Source organism: Silurus meridionalis, chromosome 1, assembly GCF_014805685.1.
Source record: "Silurus meridionalis isolate SWU-2019-XX chromosome 1, ASM1480568v1, whole genome shotgun sequence".
NCBI classification, from domain to species: domain Eukaryota; kingdom Metazoa; phylum Chordata; class Actinopteri; order Siluriformes; family Siluridae; genus Silurus; species Silurus meridionalis.
In genome coordinates, this window is record NC_060884.1 from 17,276,919 (window position 1) to 17,304,856 (window position 27,938).

Below are 27,938 nucleotides of genomic sequence, written 5' to 3' on the forward strand. Positions count from 1 at the left end.
GCCTGGATTCCCCTCACCAACCCCCTCCTGCTGCTGTCTCTGGTTTGTAGCGAGTGTACAGCAAGAGCACAGCCCAGAAATGGTGTAGGAGAGCAGGAAAGGAAGAAGAAATCAAACCCAGGGAGGGACAGACAAGGCCTAAGGGTTAAGGTAAAGGTAGGTCAGTCTTAGTTTATGGCTTTTTATTTCCATAAACCTGGTTTTAGGGTACTCATGGAGTGTGTGTGACCGTGTACATATCTATATGTGTGTGTGTATGTGTGTGTTTGTTTTCTCGACGAGTACCAGAATGCTTCCAGGCTCTTTTGAAACAAGCGGAGCTCAACAAATCTGACAGTTTGACGGATGGCATCGAAGCTGTGATGTAAGTGACCCACTCCGGGGAAGTCACTGTTGGTGGATAGTAGATATTCCTCTGTTAGTTCCTAGAGCTCAGATCAGACCATGGTATATGCTCTTGCTTCTTCATGCATGAGGTTTCTAGATCATGCTTTGCACTTCTGTATATAGAGAAATAGAGAGCGAATATGACAGTGAGAACATTTACAGGTTGATCCATGAGGCTGACGCTGAGTTATTTAAAAGTTGGAATTATTTAAGTCCTATGTCTGAGACAGCCACATGTCTAGCATCAGGGGTTCTGTCATGCCTATGGTCCAGGAAAAGTGCAGTATGCCAAGTAGACACCATTGCAAAATGTAAAGAAGGAACCTTTATTTTGTCACATAAACATTACAGCAAAGTTGAAATTCTTTTCTTCATTTGCCCCAGTTTGTTAGGAAGCAGGGGTCAAAATGCAGGGTCAGTAATTATATAGCACCCCTGGAGCAGACAGGGTGAAGGGCCTTGCTTAAGGGCTCAACAGTGGCAGCTTGAATGCCAAAACATCCATTCCATCTTCAGGATGCACTAGTCCTACTAATGTTGATATTTTCACTGGCAATACTGAGGTGAGTTTGAAGCCAAATTACAGCTCAGCATGAAAAGAATTAGAAGTATGTCTAAAGCATGCCAATCCACCGAAAAACAACTGCATTTTATTAAAGCAGACATTTTGTACATAGATCAACAGGTTCTTTTTAAGTTATATGCAGGAACCTAGAAGACATTCATTGAGACCGAATCTTAGACTTCTTCTTTTTCTGTCATATTAATATCTTATACAAAAATATTTCAGCTGATCTGCTGATTGCTCAGGCACTGCAGCACACCTTACGTGCAAAATTTCATTTTAAATCACTGATTAATGCTGAATGTAGTTAGGCTTTTTGGCATTTTTTTCCAGTGCAGTTCTGAAAGCACTGAAAGTGCTTTTATCTAATAATCTCACTGAGCTCGTGGCGTCATGGGCGAGAAGCTCAGTGAGCAAGACTGAAGGTTAATTGCAGAGGGACTCGGGCATTGTGCACTAACTGTAGACTACATGAAGGAATTAGGAGTTCAAATGTCTATCTTTTAACCTGGGGTCAAAGATTAAATCAATGTGAGAGCAAAAGAGGGAGAGAGGAGAGAGAGAGAGAGAGAGAGAGAGAGAGAGAGAGATCAGAACTGTAAAAGTAAGATCTCTGACAACAGGGAATCAAAAGAAAAGTGCAAATGTCACACATTCCCAGAAGTAGACCAATCAGTTGTGTCTACACCTGGTGTCCTCAGGCTGCTGCTGAGCGGACAGGATCTTCCTGGTCCAGTGTTTACATTTTCTTATTGCCCTACAGCAGTGTTCTGCTCTACATGCATCCCAGCAAGTTGACATTAACAACGGAGGCTTCACATTTAAAGAACACTGAGAATACATTTTCCAATGTATTGCAGCCAGCACAAGTGCTTGTATCAGCCAGCATTTGTTAAATGTGTGCTGCTGTCCTGGAAAATGGATATTCGTAAAGGCTAGCAGCATTGCTGCTTTGTTGGCCATGCGATGTACGGTACTTAGAAGGAATTAAAATATCTAAGCTTTTTATGTGGACAGCAGAAACGTCAGGAGTACATTTTTAGTCTAATGTTGTTTGAAAATTATAATGTACGGCATAGATAATGGAGAATCTGATTTCGTCACAGGTTGGAAGAGAAGAATAATCAATTTACTGAATATCTACATTTTGGAACAATATACATACACAAATCTGCAATATATATTTTTAATGTTATACACATGCATGAAAATACTGTTCACAGTGGAATGTGCCATCATTATAAACCATGAATATGGCAAAAAAATGTCTACCCTAGTAGTCCTTCCATCAAGTATTACGGTCCACAGGATCTTGTTAGTGCCTTTTATAATCAAGTCAGCATTAATAAAAATGAGGAGGCGTCTGGTAACCCATGTCAGGGTATACTTTATTCATGGCTTTCTCATCCAGACTCCATCAAGCTCCCATGCATTGATCTTAGGCTCCCATGAGATACACAATGTCGCTTGAGAATACATTTCTCTGACTGTATAAGCTCCAATTCTTACTGAGTGAGGAAGCAGAGGGATAGCAATTAACAAATACTCAAGGGGCCCTGGGACAAAGTGAGGCATAGGGTCTCTTTCCATAGATCCAACTACATTTACTTTTGCCCAATTTAAAGTTGTGCAATGAAGGGTCTTTAGCTGTTAAATATAATATAATAATAAGGATTATAGAACAGTTTTTTGGAATATTCAATATAAAACTTTTACTCGTCCATTATACTAGTTCATACCACAGCATTTTTTTATTTTTGAATAGAATTGGTCAAAAAGTGTTTATTACAGTTCTATAACAGCACATCTCTGACAATAGTTCTGGCTGTCATTCAAATGATTTATATAGCTGTGCTTTTTCTAAGACAATCATTTGTATAGTTGTTAGCACAGTAAAAAAAAAAAAAAAAAAAACACGTACACACCGATAAGGTGACATTTTCGGTTAAAATAAATTTGTTTAACATTTATAGAAGTCATGAGTGTCAGCGTTTGGTATCAGACAATAAGGTTTCCTCTATAGGAGGGTCCTAATGACAGAGGAACCAGACTGCACATTCTGGTTTCTCAGTAACAAAACAAGCTGCGTTTATTTTTCTCTTATATTATCTTCAAGAGGAAGCAAAAAAAGACTGATAGAGGAAATATTATTTTCCAGCTGCCATAAAGTAACAGGTAACAGGATGTGACTGTAAATTCACAACATTGAAATTATTATGAATGTTTGAAATGAATGATATGTCATTCATTAATAATTTTTTTTAAATTAAAAGGCATGACATGTTATAAGAGGAATAATATACTTGTGCTGTCAGGAGGTTGAGCTTGATCATACCACTCTGCCATGGATTATTTTTCTGTGGCAGAATGCCCCATTTTTATTTTCCTTATGTACAATAAATGATAAAAGAACCAAGCAATAAATCATGATTTTGCTTTTATTCCATTAACAATCTTTTTATATCTGCCAAAAACCCTGGGCCGAGTTGAACTGCACACACAGTGTGTGAAATGTTGCAGTGACCTGACTAAAGAGCTCTGTACCAGCGTTCATTAGGATGAATTAGCACCACTTAAGACCAGATCATCAGCCTGCTCCATCACCAGTAACAAATATGACACAATCACCACAAACCCTAATAAGGAGATTTAAGGTTTTTCTTGTACCTTCAGTATAATTTCAATAACTTACTAAGTGTACTTTGATAGCTAGTCTAAGGATGGCAAAACTGGCTATTTCTCCATGTCTCTGTGTTTTGTCTACCATTCTGTTCTCCCTTCCCCCACACACTCGTGCACTGACTGGCTGAGTGGGTAACTAATGTGGATCAAACCCAGAGCAGACAGACAGCACTCCCCCCTTCCCATCTCATCCTGCAGCCTCATCTCTCTGTCTCTATGCCTTCTCTCATCCTCTCTTCATCCCTCGTTCACTCTCTTTAGATTGCTTTTTTGTCTTTATATTTTTCTCATTCCTTTCCACTTCTGCTACTCTCTCTCTCTCTCTCTCTCTCTCTCTCTCTCTCTCTCTCTCTCTCTCTCACTCTCTCTCTCTCTCTCTGTACACATTTAGATAAATTGTTCCCCGATTTCTTTCACCTTCCATACCTGGTTTATAATTTTCCTTTACCCTCTACTGCTCACATTCATTTGATTTTAGTTTATCACATTATTAATTACTTATTTCAGTTCTCCCTCTTTTTTTTCACCTCTTCCTTTCTTCTGTTCCTCTAGGTTCATTTCTATCTTCGTTGTCGATTCTCTCCATATACTTATTCTCTCTCTCTCTCTCTCTCTCTCTCTCTCTCTCTCTCTCTCTCTCTCTGTGTGTGTGCATCATCCTTTCCACACTCTATGGTTCAAATTTATCTCCCTCCTCCAGCAGCTAATCTATATGCTAATTAGCAGACTGCAATCAATGACGTATAAGTCTGCATGACTGCAATCAATACGATATTTTACTCACACATGATGAAAAACTCACAGTGACACTGGCAGATACAGTTTGGAAAGAATAACTGCTACAATTTACAATTCCTGATAATAAGATCATCTTTTCTTAAGCCAGGAATACCTAGTGTATTTATTTTTAAGCCACCCTTTTACACAACCATTAGAACATTGAGGGTTGATGTGCAGCACAGGTTGAACCCTTGTATTCAATTCCATTTAATTAAATTCATTTTGATTTGTATAATGCTTTTAACAATGGACATTGTCTCAAAGCAGCTTTACACACATAATGTGGTAATAAGGAATAAATAAGATTGTTATTTATAAGTGTAAGTTTGTCCCTGACGAGCAAGCTGGTGCCAGATGTGGCAAGGGAAAACTCCCAGAGATGGCATAAAAAAGAAACCTTGAGAAGAACCAGACTCAAGGGGGAACCCGTCCTTATCTGGGTGAAAACGATGTTGAGGTGATAACCCTTGACCCCTCAAAAAATCACATTGACCTGTCAGTTCAAAACAGTTCGCTGCACTCGTGCCAGGCCTTTCTTCATGGACTAAAATGTCTATAATTGCACCACAGGTTCTGTAAACCTGATTCAGCTAAGCAGTGCTGATTAGCAAGAGGAGATCTCATTAAGCAGAAAATTGATTTAATCACAACCTTGTGGATTTTCTTGTCTCTCTAGTAATAGTTTTATCTTCCATTTTTTAATTTAGCCACAGCCCCTTGAACATTCTCTACTGAATTAATGACTTAAACATTGGGGACATTCAGAGTGAAATCTGAACACCAGACATTAAAATTGATCCAAGGACCACATTTACCGTGAGCTCTCAGCTGGAATTTGCTCTGTCCCGAGATTTTGGCAGCACCATAGTCCGCAGCATCAGTTCTTTTAAGGGGGTTGGTGATGCTTATGGAAAAGGATAAAAAATCATTATCCTCATCTTCATTAGAGGAGATCCAATCGGCCAATCAGAATGCAGCTCTGTGTCCGGAATTCCAAAAGGCACCCCCTGTTGGCTGTCGCTAGGAAACCACATAATCAGGGTGGAAAGAGTCAGAGGGATTGCATGCATGCAAGCATGTGAGAAGGAGAACGCGAGTTGGCTGGGACGGCGGATGCTCGTTTCGAGGAGGCAGGACTGGAATACTCACACATGCACGCACACACACACGCGCGTCAGACAAAGAAGCGACAGGCTCCCGGGGGATGGGGCTCACCACAGGCGCGCGTGCTGGCCCACAGAGGAGGTAGGAACCGAGCTTTGTCTCCGAGACGTGCTTCTTCTCTCATCACCTGGACGTCTCATTATGGTCTTTTTTTGCTGCTGATTTATGGCATTATTCATCTCTCCTCACACCATCGCATCCTTCAAACTTTCCACATACTCCTCTTATTTCCCAGTCATCCAGTTAAATTTGAGCAGTAGTAGCTGAAGTAGATTGCACTTCTGAGTTAATCTGTATTTTCAAATTGGCTAAAATCAAGACGTCTGCATCATGTTCTGAAATCACCCCAGTACATTCACTGTTAGGAGGATGAAAGCACAGATTGTAGACTTGGCTTGATGCAGGATCGGCGTGCTCGAGCTGGAGTTGCATGCGCTGAGCTGCGAGCATTTGGGTGGGCTGTCTGATTTTTCACCTGGAGGAAGAATAGCTTAACTCATCATGACAGCTCCCTTCACACCAGAAGATCTGCAGAAACACAGTACATAAACCCATCAGTTTTGCACTATTCTGTGTGAAGATATTTATTGATTTGGCTGCTCTGATTTTTGATTGTGAATGACATAATATGTTTTGATGTCTAATAGCACTTCAGCATGTGTGATTTTATTTATTTATCTCCTTGCCTCTCGGTTAGATTTTTCTTCTCTAAAGGCACTGAAATTTTGAAAGGAAATGTAAAATGACTTCACAGAACTATACTGGCAGCAATAATGCCAAATTTCCTTTTGTCTTGTGATACTACTAATGAGAAATTAATTCCTTTCAATTACAAGCAAAATCTCTTTACTAAACTGCCTATCTTTGGTGTTTCAGTGTTTGAATGAAATCGAGAAATCTTCCGTATAGCCAGATTTCCACTCTCAATATCACAATAACTCTATTCAGCTCGTCCCTCGAGTTTTATTTCCCTTGTGTATGTTCAACCACATGCAATAATGAGACCCTGTTTTTATATTTAGAATATCTAATTAGCATGACTATAATTCATTAACTCCTCATGGTGGAGGAAATTGTCTGCAGGGACATATGCACATGGAAACAATTTCTCTTGTGACATTCAAATTAAACAGTTGAGATAGGTGGATCATTCGTTTGAGCTGAAAAAGAGGGAATGATTGACAGATCATTGACAGATCAAGAGAGTGTGGAGGAAAGGGGTTTGGATGATGTCTCGGTGCTGGGGAGGGAAATATGATAAGCAGTGTGCAGGCTTAGCCTTTAAAGAGAGAGAGAGTATGTGTGTGTGTGTGTGTGTGTGTGTGTGAGAGAGAGAGAGAGAGAGAGAGAGAGAGAGAGAGAGAGAGAGAGAGGTTAGCAAATGAGGCAAAGATAACTGAAGTCATTCAGAGTTCTCTAAACAACCCCATATCTCTTCCTTCCCCCGTTTCCTTATTCTGACCTCTGGGCTTCACTAAGGGGAGGTAGGGGCATGCACAGTTCTATTAATAGAAGACTGAAGTTAACCCTCTGTGTGTGTGTGTGTGTGTGTGTGTGTGTGTGTGTGTGTGTGTGTGTGTGTGTGTGTGTGCGTGCCTGCATGTGCAGAGAGACTTTGGGGAAGATAGATGGTGCTTCAGTCCAAGTGGCCACTTCCCATCCATTATCCCTGATTAGCTATGATTATATAGCTATTGTTGGTGTGGTGAGAGTGACTTTGAAATCTCTTCCCATCAAGACAGCCATCTCTGTCTGATTGTGTGATAGCTCTGTTCATCATGCTTCAAGCACAGCACATACAGCTAACTGCTTAAGAGGATAATGACCAAGGACCAAGAAAAGGGCAATTTTCGCCAAAAACGACTTGCAAGTCCACAATATTCTGTTGTCAGACTTGAACAGCTGTAAGGCTTGCACCTTGACCCTGACGAGCGAGCCAAATGCCCAGAATTAAACGCAGAGTTTTCAGGTTTGTTGTTGTAACATGAGACATCTGAGGGGGAAATGCTTATTGAAACACAGTTCTCAGAATTAGCTCTGTCTGGAAATAATTAGAATTATTATTAATTTATTATTATTACATTTTTGATGTCATTATAAAAATAACAGCTCAGACTGGAATGTAGAATAGGTTTCAAACATAAACCTTTTTTAGTCTGAGCTTAGTAGCCTACATAGTGTTTCTTTTTGAAACATGTAAAGTACTGTGAAAGGCCAAAAGTCAGAGATTAGATCATTGGTTTAAATATTATGGCATTCAGTTCTTGTTACATTTGTAGTCAGAAACAATAATTATGGCAAATTTGATTTGAGTTAATTAATTCTGTTTTTATTTAAATAGACAGTACTTATTTTTTACATTTTGTGTTGATTTTCTGCTAAATAAATATACCTTTCATTATAGCTTGCCAAAAAAAAGATACATTATTACTGAATGGCTGTTTGACTTAAAACTAAAGGGTGGTCTCTGATCTTTGCACAGCTCTGTAAGCGCTCTTAATATAATAGCTTTTTAACTTATTTTTACTTGTTCAGGTTAATGTTTGTATTTATTTTACACAACAGTATAGTAGATATCATTGCTGCTTCATCACTTCAGGGTTCCTGGTTCAATCCTGAGCTCAGTTTACTCTCTGTATGGACTTTTGCATGTTTTGTGGGTTTGCTTCACCTTCTCCAGTTTCCTAGTACCTTATAAAATATGCCAGTAGGTCACTTGGCTACACCACTAACTGTGAATCAGTGCATAAAATGTGTGCCTGATGGACTGCAGTTTCATCCAGATTGTGTTCCTGTCTCATGCTCATTATTCTATGTCAGTTTTAGGTCCTTTGTGCCTCTAACCAGGATAAAGCAGTAACAACAGATTCATTTGTTTTAAATTTGTATCACTGTTAAGCACATTTTATACCTAATATGCAACACCAAATACATGGTACGTAGTTGTTATGTAATGTGTAGTCATTCGTTTATTTTTTTTTATATATACACATGTGCTAGGTAGCTAGCATGTTGTAGGGAAATATTTTTTATTTACTAGTATTTCTTTTACTAAACAATACTACTGTGAAATACTATACAATAAATTGTACAAGATAGCACTTTGTATATTCAACTAAGCAATTGAAAGCAATATAGTACAAAAAGAAGTTTGCATTATTTGCAAGTAAAAGTTAAGAACAAGTAAAAACAACCCTAAAAATTAAATCTAATTTAGAAGGTCTTTACAATATTCATGAAAAATAGTAAAGTACGTTCTTTACTCCTTTCTACTCTTAATTTCAGAAAGCACTTTACACTTTAATACTAGTTATTATTTCCTTCTGATTTGTGGATTTTGTCTGTAGGTCCTCTGTAACAGTGGACTTGTAAATACAATAAGTTTTGTGCATGATAAATAATTAATAACCATTCCTGTATTTATGGTTTTCAGATCATAACCAGACATGGACAAAATAAATCTGTCCAAATTTAGACAAGTTTAATAGGTACATGAACTAGTTAATTCTACTGCAAATTAAATGTGACTGTAAAATAAAAATGTATTTTGTACATGTTAATTAAGCAGTAAATATTGCATTATAATTTATGGGTAATTATTTCCTTATGGCACAAGTACGATTATGGAAACTGGATCATTTTAATATACATTCTATTTGGTGTGTACTAGAACATTGTCTTTATTGGATAATTTTAACTTCTACCTGCTACAGAATAAAATATTAAATACAAGCTAGTTACCATACACATACCTGTAACATACTGTATATTAACCACACATGTACTTATTATTACTAGCTCACTAGCTATTTATTACATGCTTTTGTATTAATTACTAGTTACCTACCATTACATAAAAATACAAAAAATTAAATCCTACAGAACTATTACATTTAATTGTTTTTAAATAATTGTAGTATTTTGCATTATAATATAACAAATATAATCAGTTTTCCCCCTGATTTAGAGAAAGTAAATTCTTTATAACCAAAGAGTAAAGGCTTGTTCCATCACCACTCTAGTTTTTTTTTTCCAGCATGGGATCCTGCTTCTGCAGAACACATCTGCAACTACAGAGAGAATTTCGGAAAGCGTGTTTTAGTAGCGGTTCTCAGAACCACTAGTATTTGTTAAAACCAGTTTCTGGGAAAGATCATAAGGAGTTCAATATAACCAAAATGTGTCAACAGTAGTGATTAATTAACACGATTTCCTGCAAACCTAAACATACAGGGCACTTTTGCAAACACAAAACTGTGGTCAGTAGGTTCAACAATGAAAATCAGAAACCACTACAACTTCTATCAGTTCTCTTTTTCCCACCAAATCTTTATTAGGCAAATTTAAAAACTTAAAGTGGAAATATGATAATATAAGTAATAGGCTGTGTTAATGGGCATGTTGAAGCAATACTAAATAATAAGATGCTGAATAAGTGACATAGTGACTTGTTTGCTAGCTTTACATGCATTTGCTCATTGTGACTCTGTTTTATTTAGCTTGCAAAGACTGTGCCAGCGGAGCAGTCGTGGGTCAAAGCTGAGACGTCAGCGTGGCACAATGGAGGGAGAGCAGGGTCCTGCTGCTTCCAGTGTCAGCATGGCAAGCACTTCCAGCTCCTTCACTAACTCTACAACCTCTACAACCAGCACCAGCAGCCAGAACATCACCAACACGTCCACTGTCCCCAGCAGCAGCAGTGCCAACTCAAGCTGCAGCACTAGCAGCAGCAGACAAACTGTTTCCCAGATATCAGTATACAGCGGGATACCAGACCGACAAACTGTACAGGTAAAACACACACACATTTACACACAGCCACACATAATTTACTTCTACACAACTCGCGGCCATTCATGTGACGGAAACAGACTTGCCATAATATTATGCTGCTCATTTGACTAATAAATTGTAAAACGTCCAAACACTGAGAAATATAACACAGAAACGCTGGCACTCGTTCAAACACTTACACACCTAATCACATTTGCAGCCTCAGCTTCACAAGTTCTCATTCACACCTTTTTGAGTGTTGAAGTCATGTCAAGAGGCCTGTGAGCTCCTCACATTAACTTGACTATACTGCTATCTACTGGACAACTATGAGAACTGAATGTTGCATTCAAAATACCTAGATGCACAGTATGTTGTGTGAGAAGCTAAGCTGGGCCACTCTATTAAGCCTATCACAGGCATTAACTTTATCTGCTTACCTTCTTGTTAATCCTGGATTATCCTCGACCTTTGACCTCACAGACAAGCCATTCCTATTAGTTTAAATTTTCATAGAATTTGCTGCTATTATCTGCCTTGGAGTTGCTGCCATATGGGCATTGTTTAATATTGTTTCATATTCATGTTTTTAAGTTGCAGTAATATTTGATTTAACTAGTCAGTGCTTCAGCCCCTGGTTTTAGTACAGTACATTATATACTCAACTGCACGCAGCATGTGCATTAGCTATTCACAAAAGCCTGTGTGGTGTTCAGGTTACGCTCCACCATGCTCCTACCAAGTGCAGGGGTCAGAGGCTTCTTTTGCTGTTGCTTAGCAACTGTACGGGACAGCCAAGTGGGAGGAGCCAGGCAGAGGCCTGAGGAAATAACTGAAATGAGCTGTTGCTGCCTGATTGTGTTTTACTGAGTGTATTGTTACATAGTACTTTACACTGTGCATTTGTGTGACTATACATCAGTCAGGTTTTGAAGTACGTGATTTGTGTTTTTCTTCCACTTCTAACTGTCAAGTTAAGTAGCCTTTTATTGTCATTACAACTATATAAGTGCACAGTGAAATGAAACAATGTTTCCCTCATGATCAAGGTGCTACATGAGAGTTATATAAATTAACAAAAGTATCACAAAACACAGAACTATACAAAACTACACAGGACATAACATAAAGTGCATGTATGTGACATTTAGTGCAAAAAAGCACAAGACAGTGAGACAGTAGAGAGAGTGGCACTGCAGCACCAACACGTACAGAAGATATGCAAATGAATTGTCCATATAATAATACATAATTGTCCATCTTAAAATAGTTTGTGTGCAAATTTGTGCAAAACAGCTATTTTGTTCAAACAGATATTGAGTTTGTTAATTTCTCTCTGAGTGTGTGTGTGTGTGTGTGTGTGTGTGTGTGTGTGTGTGTGTGTCAGCCTAGTCCCTTTGTATTAAGTAGTCAAATGGCTTGTGTATATAGACTGTTAGAAAGTCTGGACTTAAGGGGCCGAATGCCTCGGTACCTTTTTCCAGATGGCAGGAGAGAGAGGAGTATCTGTGAGGGGTGTGTGTGAGACCAGCCACGATGCTGGTGGCTTTGCAGATGCATCATGTTATGAAAATGTCCATGTTAGAGGGTAGAAAGGAACCCGGGTGATCTTCACAGCCATCCTCACTATCCACTATATGAAACAGTGCAATTCCCAAACCACACAGTGATGCAGCTGCTCAGGATGAGCTTAAAGGTCCAACTGTAAAACTTTGTGAGGATGTGTGGTGGGAGCTGGGTCAGCTATATTATACACCTGGAATTGAGGGACCAGTTAAGGTTTTAAAAGATCTCATACTATCAGTCTCCTACGTTTTCAAACAGGACATCACTACACCTCTGTATTCATATCCGTGACTTCATAACAGTGACTTAACAGCAAGAATGATCCATCTGTCAGTGTAATCAGCTGCTATTCACACTTTGCATTAGTCAAGTTTATATTGTAAAAGCTCGCTGTTAGCAGCCAGGTGTGGTGGATGAAGTATACAAAGAAAAAGAAAGTATGAAAACAATATTTAAACAATTTATGAAATTCAATGTTAGATTCTCATGCACATCTAACATTTTTTAAGAAAGAGTTTTCTATTGTTACAGGTACACAATGAGAGAATGCTTACTCCATACAAACTTACATGATGACAGTATGGTTACTGTTGTGGTCTCGTGACAGATTCTCATTTATCTCAGTTTTTGTGTTCACTTCTATGTAGTGAGGATCACCATGTTTTTTCTGGGAATAGAATATTTTTTTCTGGAAAGCAGTGGAGTGAACAGTAAAATTAATTAAAAACGTGCTTAAAAACAGTAACGAAGGGAAAATACTTGTAAGTGATTCATAAAAATATTACAGTTTCACACTGCCATTTGAGGGGTTCGCAATAATGTTGTTGTTAGTTGGCTGTAGCAAATGTTTTTACACATTCGTTGGTTTCTATATTCAAAAAGTGATCATTGTGATTTAGTAATCTCTTGTGGGTTTAAATAATTTACATGTAAATAAATTCACTGTTTTTAATTTACCAGAGCATTTATGTAGATATTCTTCTAATAAATCTTTCAGGTACTGGTACTTTTCCAACTTTTGGTTCCATCTGGATCATGGACTATATTAAAAGGCACTGGAATTTTATTAGCCTGGTTTTAAAACTATTCAGTATTTTAAAAAACAATTATTCTTGTCTCAGAATGTCTTTTCTACATAATTGTACTATACTGTTTTTGTACACATTTTTATGTAACACTTTAGAGATCACATGCATCTGGTTCTGGAGAACCATCGTCTTACTTTTGTTATTTATTTGTTTATTTATTTATTTTTTTACTTTGTTTTTCGGTACAGTAGAATGCACTAGAAATATAGAAAATATTACAATTATATAAAGTAACCATCTTGATTATAGTGGTTATTTTCTGGAAGCTTTTACATTTTAAGTTCCTTTCTTCGCCAAAAGAGGGAGACAAAGACAAAGAGAATTCTGATTCAAACGCTTGTAACAAAATAAAGCGATAATTTTACAAGGTCATTTCAGGCTCAATACAGAACTTTCAATCACTCATTACAGGTCTGTACTCTGGTTTATCTTGTGTTCTCCATGCAATTTGCACTAACTAGTACCAGTAACATCTCTCTTGTGTCTTACTTCTGTGTGTGTGTGTGTGTGTGTGTGTGTGTGTGTGTGTGTGTGTGTGTGTTTAGGTGATTCAGCAGGCTCTGCACAGGCAACCGAGCACAGCTGCACAGTACCTTCAACAGATGTATGCGGCACAGCAGCAGCATCTTATGCTTCAGACAGCAGCCCTGCAGCAGCAGCACCTCAGCACAGCTCAGCTCCAGAGTTTGGCAGCCGTGCAGCAGGTGGGCTAGGATGCTGCAAAACGCTGTTCACAAAGACTACACAGAATGATGATCATCCCCCCATCACATTATTTCCTTTCCCCTCCCCTTGCATTTCTCAGTTTGTTTATTTCTCTCTTTTAGGCCAGTATAGCTGCTGGTAGGCAGAGCTCTACTCAAAATGGCACCTCATCCACCCAAAGTGGATCCTCACAAACTACAGTGAGTCTGCACAGAATCTATACACATTACTTGTCTGCATAAATCTGATATCAAAAGCAGAAGTATTCTCTAAATGGCCACAGATATAATGTATGATTGAATATAGAACACTGTGTTTGACATACTGACACTCTTTTCTCCCATTCAGATTAATTTAACGACGTCTCCTGCCACTGCTCAGTTAATAAGCCGTGCCCAGAGTGTAAACTCCTCCACTTCTGCCATCTCTCAGCAGGCAGTGCTGCTAGGCAACGCCTCAAGTCCCACCCTTACAGCCACCCAGGCGCAGATGTACCTACGTGCACAGATGGTGAGATGGCACACTCAGTACATGCAGTATAAATGTTAACAAATAATGACATGTTCTCATTATCTCTTTTAATGTCTGTTAACATCTACCTTTCATATATTAATATTCCACATCGGGAACTTAATGACAAAATGTTTGTTTCATATTTCATGAATTCAAATGATAGTTATAAAGTTTATTAGAACCGTTCAGTGGTTCATGTAATCATGATATTATACACTATATTGTAAATACTAAAGTATTGGTTCACCTGACCTTTCCTGCTATATGTGCTCCTTTTTCAAACTGTTACCACAAAACTTGAGGGACTCAGTTGTATAGGACTTTTTTAGATACACTATAATACATTTTGCATTCACTTGAACTTGGAAACCCAAACCTGTTCCAGCATGGCAATGCCCCTGTGCACAAAGTGTGCTCCTTAAACATCTGGTGTACATGCTTTGGAGAGGAAGCTCCTGAGTGGCCTGCTATAAAGCTCTGATCTCATCCCTACTGAACACCTTTAGGATGAATTGGAACGCTGACTGCACCCCAGACCTCTGCACCTACATCAGTACCTGCCTTTCATTACACCCTTAAGGCTGATGAACACAAATATCCATAAGCACACTCTAAAATGGTGGAACAGTTTCCCAGAAGAGTGGAGGAAATTGTAAAAAACAAAAATCACATACCAAACTTATGACCAGGTGACCCAATACTTTTGGCAATATAGTGTATATCACTATTATTCAGGCTTTCTAACAGAGTGGCAATCACTAGTGCCACATTAGTGTATGTATATATATATATATATATATATATATATATATATATATATATATATATATATATATATATACTGTATCTCCCCCGACACAGTAATTTGATGTTATAAAAAAAAATAAACGAAGGGAGGTACAGAATCTATTGTGTACTGTAATAAACAATTGTATATTTTAATTAGAATATTACTCTGTGAAGTATATACTATATATGAAGTATATATTCTTATATTGCCTACTGCTTTACATTGGTTAAGTTTGTGTGTATGTATGTGTGTGTGTGTGTGTGTGTGTGTGTGTGTGTGTCTTGTTGTTTGCAGGCTCAGCAAAGTAACCTGGTGCATGTAGCTAGGAGTCTTGGCCGAGCTGTTCCTCTCTCCTCCCAGCTTATCCTCGCTCCCACAGCTACTGTGACGGCTCTTCAATCTGACACTAGTGTAACCAGCAACACTCAGTCTGCACCTGCACAGGTACACACACACACACACACACACACACACACACACACACACACACATACACACACTCAGTACTTTCCAGAAACAAAATGCTCATTGCTTTTAGTACTTTTAGTGTTATATATGCAAAACAAACAGGGCATGTTGTTATAGGAAAATACAGATGCTCATGATACAGATTTTAGAATTTAACAGTGCTGCAGTATGATATCTTACAATTTAAACATTTTAAGTCTACATTTTGGAATAATTTGATGGCAGTAGGTTTGCAATCAGTGTAAGCTAGTTGTAGTGGTTCAGTGGTTACAGATAACAAGGTCATGTGGTTAATTTTTACCACAATCAGACTGCCATGATTAGGTCCTTGATCCTTAGCTCATAGGCTTTCTGTATCAGATGTAAGTTTTTATAAGCAACAGTCAAACAAGCAAATGTGTTGGTTTGTTTATTTTATACTATGTAAAATATTACAGTACATTACTGTAAATGTGTTTCAGTTTTTTGCTTTACATTGTACAGTACCTTTCTTCTGTACAACCTACTGCTCACTTCAGACAAATCATTCATTAAATGTCCCAGGTCCAGAATCTCGCCATTCGGAGTCATCAAGGGGCGACATCCTCTCAGTCCACTGGTCTGCAGGCCCTGAGCCTTAAGCAGACTCCAGTCTCCATCCAGCCCACTCCACTTATCAAGACCACTAGCCAGAGTGCTTCCAACTCAGGGACCATCACAGGAAAGGGTGGGCTCTCTGTGGTGACCACAGATGGAGGGAAGAAACCAGAGAGCACAGAGATTGAGGCAAAGGCAGTGAATATGAGCCGCAGTGTGACATCCTCTCAGCCCCTTATCACACCAAGTAAGAAACATATGATTGAGAAAAACTACAAGACATTTACTGGCTAAAACAAAGCATCGAAATACAAAAGAAGGTCCAGCTCTAGCCAATTCGAACTTAACATAACCTATTCCCAGTTCAGTTGCAGGACTTAGTTGCTGAGTATAAATGTGTCCCCCTTTTTATCTTATATGCCACTTAAACCTCTCTGTAACCCTGACAAACACCACAAATGTCACGGTCACTTGGCAGTTTTTTCTGATTCTGAAATACTCAGTGACAAGACTTGCAGCTTCTATTTAATGGTATGCGGTCCCATCTCTGGTCTTAAAACACATGCACAAATATTTTGTGACCTTAACTTTAAATAAGTCCTGTCTGCGTTTAGAATGCATGATGCTTACATTGTGCAGTTTAGTCACTGTGTTAGCAAAACACTATTTGAAGTTTTCCTGGAGTTGGTCTATAAAATTATGCAAAAATTTGTGAAACAGGTTTAATTATTTACCAAGATTTTTATGTAAATGATGATGTCGTTGCTGTAGGTTACAGGTAAAATCGGTATTGTCCCTGTGATTTTTTTTATATGATAATGATAATGTTAAATGATGAATAATAATGTCTTGAGACTGGATTTCAGTACAAGACCTGACTCAAATCCGATATTCCTTTGTCATCAATGATCATCAGGTTTTTTGTAAAACAGTATTATTGCTTCATTAATTGCTTTTTAATGACTTTTCACTTACTTTTCTATTTGCTCACTTTAGTAATGTCAGCCATATAATTTATTGCGAATTGATTGCAGTCTATGTACAAGTGATTTAGCAGACACACCCTGAATGTTGGGTACAGGTGTAGTTACTATGGCAGAAATGTCTACAGAGAAAACCTATATCAAGGGAATGTCTGTTTATCTGCAGCTTGGTTGTGTACAATTTTTTATTATTTTAAGAAAAAGATAGCACTGTTTTTCATTTGATTTGAGTGCAATTGTTGGACATTAGCATAAAATTGTCCATGAAATAAATGTATGCATGGTATTGGTTAAAAACATTAAAAAGAAAAAAGAAAACTGTGGCCGGGAAGTCTGGGGTTTTCCAAGGCCGGTTCTGCAATCTGGAGGGATTAACTCATCAGTCCTATGCCTGCACAAAAAGGAGAGAGAAAGAGTGTGAGGAGAAAAGCCAAAAAGAGTACAGGAGAGAGAGAGAGAGAGAGAGAGATAGTATGGTCATCTGGATTGAGTCATATGAATCCTCTATCCCACGCCATTCAGAGGAGAGAGAACTACATTCCTTAACTACATCTTTGTGCTGTTTATTATTAAGGGAGGTTAGAATGTAACCCATAGTTCTGCTACTTGTATCCAGCATTCAGTAGTAAATGTAGGGTGTCTCTGCTCCCAACAGACACACACAGAAACAGACTGTCAACACTGCAATGTATCATAATGATTCCATGCTGAAAGAGCTTGAAGTTGAGCTGAATTCACCATATAATTAAACACAATTTCCAGCAAGCTGTGCATTGCATAACTATTAAAAGCCCCAAATGTTTTGATTTGCATTGCATTTTTCTTGGACACAGTACAATCCAAAGAAAAAGCAAATGCTTTCAGTAAAACATAACATAATAGCACATTACAGTATATACAGACACTCATTTTGTCATTACTTCATAAGTCATACAAAAATGGATGATTGAATTCATCTAGACTTTCGGGTGTGAACAAATCATAAATTTTTACCTTCTCCACTGAACAAGTAAATCCGCTAATGTATTTCTCTATTCCCATGTTTGGTTGTCCAGAAACTTTGACTCATCTAATAAAGTATGGTGAGTTATGGTGGTTAGTAAGTACATTAATTCGGACACAAATACATATATATAAACTTGTATTTTGTTTTTTGGAGGTTGGTAGTGAGTAAAGTTTTGTTTATTTTTGATTGTTAAAGAAAAATAATTACACAAATCAATTAAGGATGAATGCATGAATGAATTGAGCTTAGCAGAGACAATTTTATTTGCCATTTCCTTTCAGTATTTCAAAGCTTTATTCGTCACATATGCATTTGTGTCTGATACACAAGTGCAATGAATTGAGATACATTTACATGTGTATGATCTGTCTAGCATATGCCCAGATTCAACCCCAAGCCCTGATCAAGCAACAACCACAACAGTTTGTCATTCAACCCCAAGCTCCACCCACTCCACGAATGCAGACTCAATTACTACAGACAGCCTCAATCCAGCCTCACTCACAGACTGCCTCACTTGGCCTCCAGAGCGCCTCAGCTGGAGGACCTGTCCCCGTCCTGCCTAAACCACCAGCCCTTATCCAGGGATCAGCTCTGAGCCAACAAGCCACCATCTTCCATTCCACAGTGAGCCAGCATGCAGGCCTAAGCCAGTCTAAAGCTCAGCCTGTCCAGCTTACAGCCATCAACCTGCAAATCCAGCCTACACATAGTCAGGTATGTTACTACACCACTCTCACTGGCTGATCATACAGACCACTACTGACTACTGCTTTGTGCGGAATGGCACCCTAACCACTAATCCTTACATTAATTTATTTAATTCATTCTTCTTTATCATTAATCTGAACACAGTTTGTGATCATCCAATTTTCCAATTTATGAAATAAATGTTCCACAAATCACTCAGGTAAACTGTTCTCCATCTACAGAGGTGCCTACAAATGCTTTCAGACATAACCTTAAAAGCTGACTCCCAAACAAATATATTCAGTGGCACATGATTTTTAAACCTGAGCTTTAAACCAACAACATAAAAGGCTCTCCTGTTCTGTGACTTTAACCCATACATTTTCAAATCTTATTTTGCCCAGGCCTCCAGACTTGCTCAGGACAGTAAGGATAAGCCCACATCCCTGGTTATAAGAGAGATTTGCCAGCCTTGCCCGCCTCTTGGTGCCCAGTTACAATCGTCTGCCCTGTCAACGGAGACCAATCCTCCAGAGCCACCTAAAGCTGACACTGGGACTGACACAGGTCAAACTCAAGGTATGATGGTCTGAAACATCTACCCTATACATCAATCATTTTTAATGCTGGCCATGAAGTGTAAAGGCCATAACTGAAGATTAGAATCAGATGCAGTAGATTGGGGAAACGGAAAAAAAGTGTAGGGTTTTTCATGGATCAGGACTGATGTAATCAGAGTCTTTTGTTCTCCTGATGCCAATATCAACTTTACACAGTGACTCAGTGTCTTAGTGACATTTTAAGGCTAAGTGTATTAGTAAGATGTTGGACCTCAGGTAGCTTCAGAACAGGTTTAATGTTCTTTAATATATTGTAGTCTCTAAAACTGGTTTAAAACATTTAAAAGGTTTCGATGACTGCAAATGCAACAGTATATATTTAACAAAATGTAATCAAAACATTCAGTTATGTGTACTATGCACCGGCCTATTCCACAAATGTTTTTCCATCATAAAGCAGTTTTATACACTCTTAAAAAAAAATCTATATCCAGATATGAAAATCAAGCAGCCTCTAATTACCCATATGCAGCTTGTAAAGGCAGAATAAAACATAAAAAAGGTCACATTCTCATAAGCAGCATTTCACATGTATAGTACTTAATGTGGCTTATAGATTTAGTTCAAAGCAAGCAATCAGCATGCAAGCAAAGCAAACCATGTGATTATTTACTCAGAAAACGGAGTGGTGATTCAAAGGATGTTGCAGCCACAGCTGCAGAAAAAATATATCCTTCATTTCAATTCCTCCCACACAAAAAACTGACTTCTTACTCGGTGTGTGTGTGTGTGTGTGTGTGTGTGTGTGTGTGTGTGTGTGTGTGTGTAAGAGAGACAACTCCTTTGGGGGATTTGAAGGGGCGGTGAGCTAGAGCAGGAGGGTTCCCATGAAACACAAGGCAGAGTGTAGTACTGTTCAGTGAGGCTGCGAGCAGCGTAGAGAAACTGAACGATTAGCAGCACTGGAAGATTTATGTGTGCAGTTTTTCCTCATAGACTCATGAGATGAGAGCACTTACATTCTTTTACACAGAACTGGAGAGTGCTGCTGAATCTAAGCAGGCTTTAGTCTTCCTTGGTGAGCAATTTGCCTCATTACATGCTGTTACATACCAGTTGAGTTAGTTAGTGTTTGGATGCTTACTTCTAGAACAGTGTAAAAATACTGTATTTTTATTGTTTGTACCAGTCTTAATTTAGAAATTGGTTTCAGGTGAAATTTCACTTAACATGTACCTGCTTACATGACACAGGCTTTAAAATTATGTAGTTTGTAAATATTTGGTAGTTTTAATGTCATATCATATAACTAAAAGGTAATCAAATCATCCATGGTATTATTAAGTCATCCTGGCCATTCTGAAATTTTGTGATGCAGCTTTCTGCAAAGTCTCTGAAATGAGAAGTAAAGGTTATTGAATGTGCAGAGTAATTCTGGTTATTGATTTACTATTTAGTTTCTGCTTCTGATGCAAAAAAAAATCTATGGAGATGAAAACACTGGTGTTTTCATGCAGGTGCGGTGGAGACCCCGTGCACAGCAGCCATGACCCCCAGAGGAGAAACTGAACCAGCTAACGGTGAAAACAAACCGCCTCAGGCCATCGTGAAGCCCCATGTGCTCACACATGTGATTGAAGGCTTTGTCATCCAAGAAGGAGCTGAACCATTTCCAGTGAGTACAATGAACTGTCACACTGGGATTTAAAAAAATCTGGCTAATCAGAACAAACAAATATAGACAAAGCTGAAACTAATTTGAGAAACGTTTCTCTGTAAAACTTACAGCATAGATTGACTAGTGACATCATCAATTGAGGCAAGATTAGATCAGAACTGTTTAGTCAGAGGACTGTTGTCGGACACCACTGCAAGTCAAACAAATGTCTAAATGCCAGTTTTTGGCTCCACACTGAATAAATTCATCTGGCCCACACACCACAGTGGAATGGATACACTCATCTGAATCTGGCAGCCAGAACAACCTTGATGAGACCATATGTCTGGCATGATATAGAGGGCCTTAAACTGTGTTCACATTACCAAAGGCATACTGTATACAATTATTTCCACACTGAAATGTCATTTGCATCCAGTAAAAAACTCATCTTAAAAACATGCTACAAGGCTGAACAAGTCTGATGTATTTATTCCTCCTAGTCACGCTGAAGTGTAAGCTAAGTGAGAGAGCGGTCTACTAAGACATTAATTCATTACTTTAGTCACTGCACAAGTGGTGTAATTCTGTAAAGGTCACATCACTACTTGCCCAACTCAGGAACTTTTTATGCAGAAGGTTTTAATGCAGAAACCAGTACCTCTAAAAAAAAAGGATGAGTTCATTAAAGTTCATTTGAATGCTGCTTCCATTGCTGTGTGTTTCATTCACTTTCACAACAACGGAATATTCTGTAAAATATAAACCCAGCATTCCTGTATGCAAAACAACTAATGGACAGTAAATCACCGTATGCTCTGTGTCTAATACATAGGCTCCTTTTTAACATAGCTAGATTTGCTTGTGCTACAGGACTCTCCTAGTCTAGTGCTTTTCATTTCAGATCACATTATACATAAGGATGACAAAATTATTTAATAAATAATAATAAATAATTGGTTAAATGTAGAAATAAGAAATTTCTATCCATCACAACAGATGTTTTGGCATCCAGGACATCATCAATAACTTCTTACCATTTCCAGGACTCTTTCAATCCGCTGAAAAAAAAGTATCGTATTTTTCGGACTATAAGCCGCTACTTTTTTCCTACGCATTGAACCCCGCGGCTTAAACAACGAAGCGGATAATTTATGAATTTTTTCCCAGTTTCACAAACTTCAAGCCAAAAAACTGAGCGACATAACATTAGACCAATGAAATTTCCGAACGGAAATGAAAAAACGCACCTCACCTGTCTTCTGAGCTGCACGGCTTCAGGAGAAAAAACGTTTTTTTTAAACACACGACGATGCCAAAAGAAAAACTATAGTTGTGAAAAGAAGGAGGAAGACATTGAACAATGACTTTCTTGGTTGGCTACTGTTTAGATACAAGCTGTTGTAACGCGTTGAGTCTGGGTGAAGGGAGAGCTCACTAACTCCAGCTGCAACAGAAATCATATAAGCACAGACAGGGCGGCTTATTTATGTTAAAAATAAAAATATTTGTAAAATGATATATACTTATATTATTTATACTTATATATGGGTGCGCTTTATAGTCCGGAAATTACGGTAGTTTAATAGTTTAAACGATTGTTTGTTATTTAAATAGTTTAGGGTTTAATGACCAGTAACCATGCTTATATAAGTAAAGTTTACCTTCAAAAGTATTTTATTTTTTAATGATTATGTAAAATCTCAAATGAGGGACATTATTTGGGGTATTTCATAATATAGCCAACAGGCTTGCCAGATATGCATTGCTTAAACTACAAAATAGTAATAGAAAAATAGCAACTGTCTTGAAAATAATTTAAATATAACACTTAAAATTCAAACACATTTATATTAAAGTATATCTATGAATTTAGGTTTACTAGTTTAACCAGCAAATTAATAGCTGAAGTTAAAAGAAATAGTTTTTCTGTGTAGATTGGAAACCACAGCATGTAAAAGGAGTAGGCTAAATCATCATTTTATCATTAATTAAAAATGATATTTAGAAGAGGAGCAAAGTCAGTTGGATTGTTTATCTGCATGACTGTTTGCAGTACAGTGTATTTTCCCTGCACGGTCCACGGTACTAAATGTACTGCTTTGTAGAATTTAGTAAGGACGTAAGTGGTGTCATGCTGCCCTCATGTGGTCTATTATTGTAACTGATCACTGACAGAGATTTGCACTAAATTTGGGAGTGTGGCTGGGGTTGTTCAGGCACAAGAGAATTAGTGAGGTCAGGCAATGATCTTGAACAATGAGACCTAGGGCTTTGTCTGCATTCCAGTTCACCCCAAATGAGTTCAGTGCATTGCTGCAACATGTTTAGGTCTCTTAGTTCCATTGAAGGTGAATCTTTAGAGCATAAAAAATAATTCTTTACAATTAAATGCAACTGTTAGGCAAAAATACACATAGGGGTGAGATGATCAGATAAGCTGATTATTGTACTTTATCTTCTCGAGTTTGGGTGAGCCTGTACTCATTGTAGCTTCAGATGCCAGATTTTGGCTGGCAGGAATTAAAAACCCAGTTTGTTTTTCTGATGTTCTGCTGTGGTTTTCTACCCCCAGGTTCAGCATGATGTGCTTTGAGCAATGCCAAGGCATTTTTTCCTGTAGTAGAACAATTCAATGAATGTATTTTGTGTATTTTCACACTCTTCAGTGTATGGAAGTTCTATAGATTGTTACATAACAAGCCCAGTTTATTAGCAGTTTCTGATATCGGAGAGCAGGTAGTCTGCTGCCAATACGGTCAAAGTCACTTAAATACATTTTTCTCTTTTCTGAGGTTTGTTGTGACCATTTTTTTGACGCTATTGCATTGTATCTAATAATGTTAATTGTATGTATTGCTGCCACATGGTGGGATGATTGGATAATTGCATAAATGTACAAGTGTACTAATGTTCCTACTGAAGTGTGTGCAGGTGGAGAGGCCTTCAGTTCAGACAGACAGCCCTAAGAAAGCAGAGAAGTCACTGCCATCAGAGTCACAGAAAACCCCACCGAACAATGCCCCCACCACCACAGACTCGGAGCCTGAGGAATCCTCACAACAAGGTGCGAAGTAAACCCTTAAACAGGAAATTTAGTTTTCAGATAATCTAATATCATTTAAAATAAAGTTGAATAAAGACAAATTTCTTGTTTGCTGATTTTAATAGAATTGACATTTCAGAGATTCAATTCTGCAGTTATTCCATACACTTTAGTTTGTGTGTCAATCACCTTAAAGCACTTCTTTCAAAAAAATAAAATAAAAAAAAATAGCTGGAGTTTGAGGTTGCAATTTGTATGTGTGCTTTGCACTGTTTTCAGATCCAGCAGTGAGAGATGAGGAGGAGCCAGAAGAGCCCAAGCTGACGTGTGAGCTGTGCGGCTGGGTCGACTTTGCCTACAAGTTTAAAGGCTCCAAGCGCTTCTGCTCCGTAGTGTGTGCAAAAAGGTACATCGATTGAGTGTTTGTTTTAACTTAACTCAGCTATAAAAGAGACACAATAGATTTATATGCTCATTTAGTTACCATAGCTTTTGTTGCTTTTACCAGGTACAATGTCGGGTGCACAAAACGCATCGGACTCTTCCATCCTGACCGTTCCAAAACGGCCAATCGGTGGAGAAGGAGGTCACACAATCAAGGATGCAGAAGTACAGAGGCAAAGAAACAGGTTAACGTCTTCCTGAAACAACACACACAAATCTAAATGTAGTTTAGTGTAATGAATTGACTACTGCATATATATTTTAATGTAAATAAATTATATTAAATCTTAAAGATTTTTAAACGTTATTTGTTAATTTTCTTATTATTTATTAGGAGAATGATACTATGGGCTAAAGACCATGAGATTTGTAGTCTGTAATTTTGGGATGTATTTTAATACAGCATTTGTGTTACTGTGTGCGATGAGCATCCTGATCTCAGATTGTCCGAATCAGCATTTGTTTGACGACTCACATGGTCTGTCAAACAGGATTATTTTGAAATAACACAGGCGAATCTTAAACTTGAACATTATCAGCTCACCAACTTGCCATTTATTAGATTGTAAAGATACATTTATATTGTGATAGTTAATATGTTTTGACTTGCTATTTAGTCCATACTATGTACAATATGTGCATAAGGATCCTCCCATTCCAGATTTAATCCCCAATTGCTCTTATAATGACTTCCAGGCTTCTGGGACGACTTTTTTAGTAGATTTTGGCTGTGGGGATTTGTTTATACAGTCACAGGAGCATTAGTAAGTTCAGGTACTTAAGTTGGACAAGGAGGCCTGGGAGTAATCAGCCACCCAAAGACTGAGACAAAGTCTTTACAGAATTCTACTTCCGCTTTTATGGCAAGAGTTTGGGAGAAGACCCATGTTTGGGCGGGATGATCAGGTGTCCAGAAACATTTGATTACATCATTCATCATTATTATAGTTTTATAGTTTAAGATCAAAACTATCTTTGGTGTTTTCATTTGTAATTCACACTTCTGTCACACTTGTGTGTGTGTTTTTGCAGAGGCTATCTGTGTGCCAGCAGTCTCAGGGTGAGTCTGTGTCCTCCCCACTCCCTTCTCAACCCAGTCAAGGAGAGTCTAGTCCCTGTTCAGACATCTCCAGTTATGAGGACCCAGCATCTCCTTTATCTGCTGCCAGCTCTAGCCCTGTGGGGATCCCACGAGGGCCCTCCGCTTCCGATCCGGAAGATGTTCCTACACTTAGCGAGCACTTCTTGCCATGTGACCCTACCAAGTGGAATGTGCAGGAGGTGTTTGAGTTCATCCGCTCTTTGCCAGGTCAGTGGTTTACAAATGGACGTGTGGAGATCATTGTGAGAAGGTAATTAGACATAGTTTTAAAGTAAATACTTGCTATAATTTGTGACTTACTTTTACTTTGCAGGTTGTCAGGAGATTGCGGATGAATTCCGTTCTCAAGAGATTGATGGACAGGCCATGCTGCTACTGAAGGAGGACCACTTAATGAGCGCCATGAACATCAAACTAGGTCCAGCGCTCAAGATCTTCGCCCGCATTAATATGCTCAAAGACTCCTAGCCTCAGAAGGCAGAGTGAGAGAGTGTGTATATGTGCAAAAAGATTATTGTGTTTCTTAGTGGTCATTTAAAGGTGACCTCACAAAAACAAATGCACTATAATGTTTAAAAGAAACTGTACCTCCTGAAGATCAATACATGGAAGGAAACAAAGACAAAGTATCTATGAAGGATGGCACAAATACTAATGTTGGCCCACAAAGTACACAGTACCTTCGAGAATGCTGAAGAGCAGTACATCTGTACATGATATTTAAAGACACTCTTAATACAGAGCTCATGGATGGCACAAGGTCTAACTCTCCACCTCTAACATACATATATCCGTATGTGAACAGAGCACACCAACTGTACATTATTGTTGATTTCAGAAGTTATTTTATCTTTTTGTACATGCCTGATCCTTTTATATAATTATGTTCAAGTAAATTATTAATATGTGTGTATGTGTGTGAATGTGTGTCTAAGTTAAGTCACAGAAATCTGGTGCTCAACATTATAGGAATAACCCGATCACTGATTAGTCACTACATGTGTTGTATAGACCTTTAAACCAGATGTATGAAAATCAGTATAACAACTTTTACAATGGAAAAGGCACTGTGGATATTCCTTTCCAGACATGCCTCGTTATTGGGTTATACCTTTTTTTGGGAATCCTTTTTCATCAGATCAGCTCAAGCACTTCCTTAGCGAGACCTCTTTTTTGAGACTTTGGAACGATTTAATGCTCTTTGACATGTTGCAGGATTTCGGTGTGTGTTGCTAGACAGAATTGTAATGATGTCTTGTGTCTTTGTTGGGCATGCTTTGTGAAATGCCTGTATTTATCAAATGGATTTATATCGGTTATGTAATTTTCATTTTTAAATGAAAAACAAAGTTGTTTTGCATAACATTTTTTGCACAGTGTTTATAGAAATGGTGTGATTTTAGTTTTCTGGGAAAATTGTGGCAATTCAAACTGCATTAAGTCATTTTGTACAGGGGCAGTGTACTGTTGTAGTCAGTCAGGTACGATTTTCTGTGCTATCTTCAGACCTCAGTGAACACATGCTGCTTAAAAAGATAGGAGATGACAAAGATACAAAAGGTACACAGATACATGTGTATTTCCAAGAAACGGTTAAGCACTTGCGTCAAAACTGTCCGAAAAGAAATATGCAGTTAATAATCTAAGGGCCATAAACATTTTAGTTTTGTAAATTTACATTGGTATCAGCAAAATAAATATCTTTATTATGTGCCTTTAGGAAAATAGCCAACTTTGGGTGGCATCATTACACCAATTGATTTTTCTACAACAGGCCCATTGTGTTTTGTTCTTTTCACAGCACTTTTATGAACAGCATTCATAAATAAGTCTGGTGGCCAGGATGCCCTCAGACTTTTTGCTGAATTTTAGTGAAGTCCTGATTAGTGCTTGCAGCATGGTATAGTAAATGAAAACCTAACTAAGTTTTCTAAAAGCATGGTTAGTTATACCCTTTTCATAATCTAGTGCCTCATATATACACAAGAACGTGGTGAATATCAAAATCTTTTAATGTTAACACCATTAATTACCTATTAATTATACACAAGATTGTTCAAGTGCCTACATTTTAGATCAGTTGAATTTACGTGACTATGCAGTGATAACTAGAAACTAGAAACTAGCGAGACTGTAATGGAAACATCAACATCAGTTGTCCACAGATTTCATGTTATCATGAGGGTGGGAAGTGGAGTGGTGCGGGTGCAGGGAGAAGAGGTGGGGAAGGTTGAGGAGTTCAGGTACCTGGGGTCAACAGTGCAGAGTAATGGAGAGTGTGTAGAAGTGAAGAAAAGAGTGCAGGCAGGGTGGAGAAGAGGGCAGGAGTGATTTGTAATAGAAGGGTATCTGCAAGAGTGAAAGGGAAAGTTTATAAGACTATGGTGAGACCT

The 27,938-nt window shown here is 38.2% G+C and overlaps 1 protein-coding gene across 6 annotated transcripts; it reads left to right on the forward strand.

The window, feature by feature from the left end:
- On the forward strand, positions 1 to 26,908 carry phc2b (polyhomeotic homolog 2b (Drosophila)). Of its 6 annotated transcripts, none has more exons than XM_046851634.1 (17): positions 1 to 160; positions 289 to 364; positions 10,078 to 10,369; positions 13,551 to 13,709; positions 13,833 to 13,910; positions 14,059 to 14,220; positions 15,308 to 15,457; positions 16,025 to 16,304; positions 18,096 to 18,122; positions 18,420 to 18,763; positions 19,141 to 19,315; positions 20,814 to 20,971; positions 23,879 to 24,020; positions 24,279 to 24,405; positions 24,508 to 24,628; positions 25,476 to 25,752; positions 25,859 to 26,908. In XM_046851634.1, the coding sequence occupies exons 3-17, from the start codon at positions 10,139 to 10,141 to the stop codon at positions 26,011 to 26,013; spliced, it is 2,586 nt and encodes an 861-aa protein (XP_046707590.1). In that variant the 5' UTR covers positions 1 to 160; positions 289 to 364; positions 10,078 to 10,138; the 3' UTR covers positions 26,014 to 26,908. The 6 variants fall into 6 exon arrangements, with proteins under 6 accessions (XP_046707590.1, XP_046707580.1, XP_046707599.1 ...); XM_046851624.1 differs by having other exon boundaries at positions 1 to 156; XM_046851643.1 differs by having other exon boundaries at positions 3 to 150.
- The last annotated feature ends 1,030 nt before the right edge of the window (positions 26,909 to 27,938 follow it).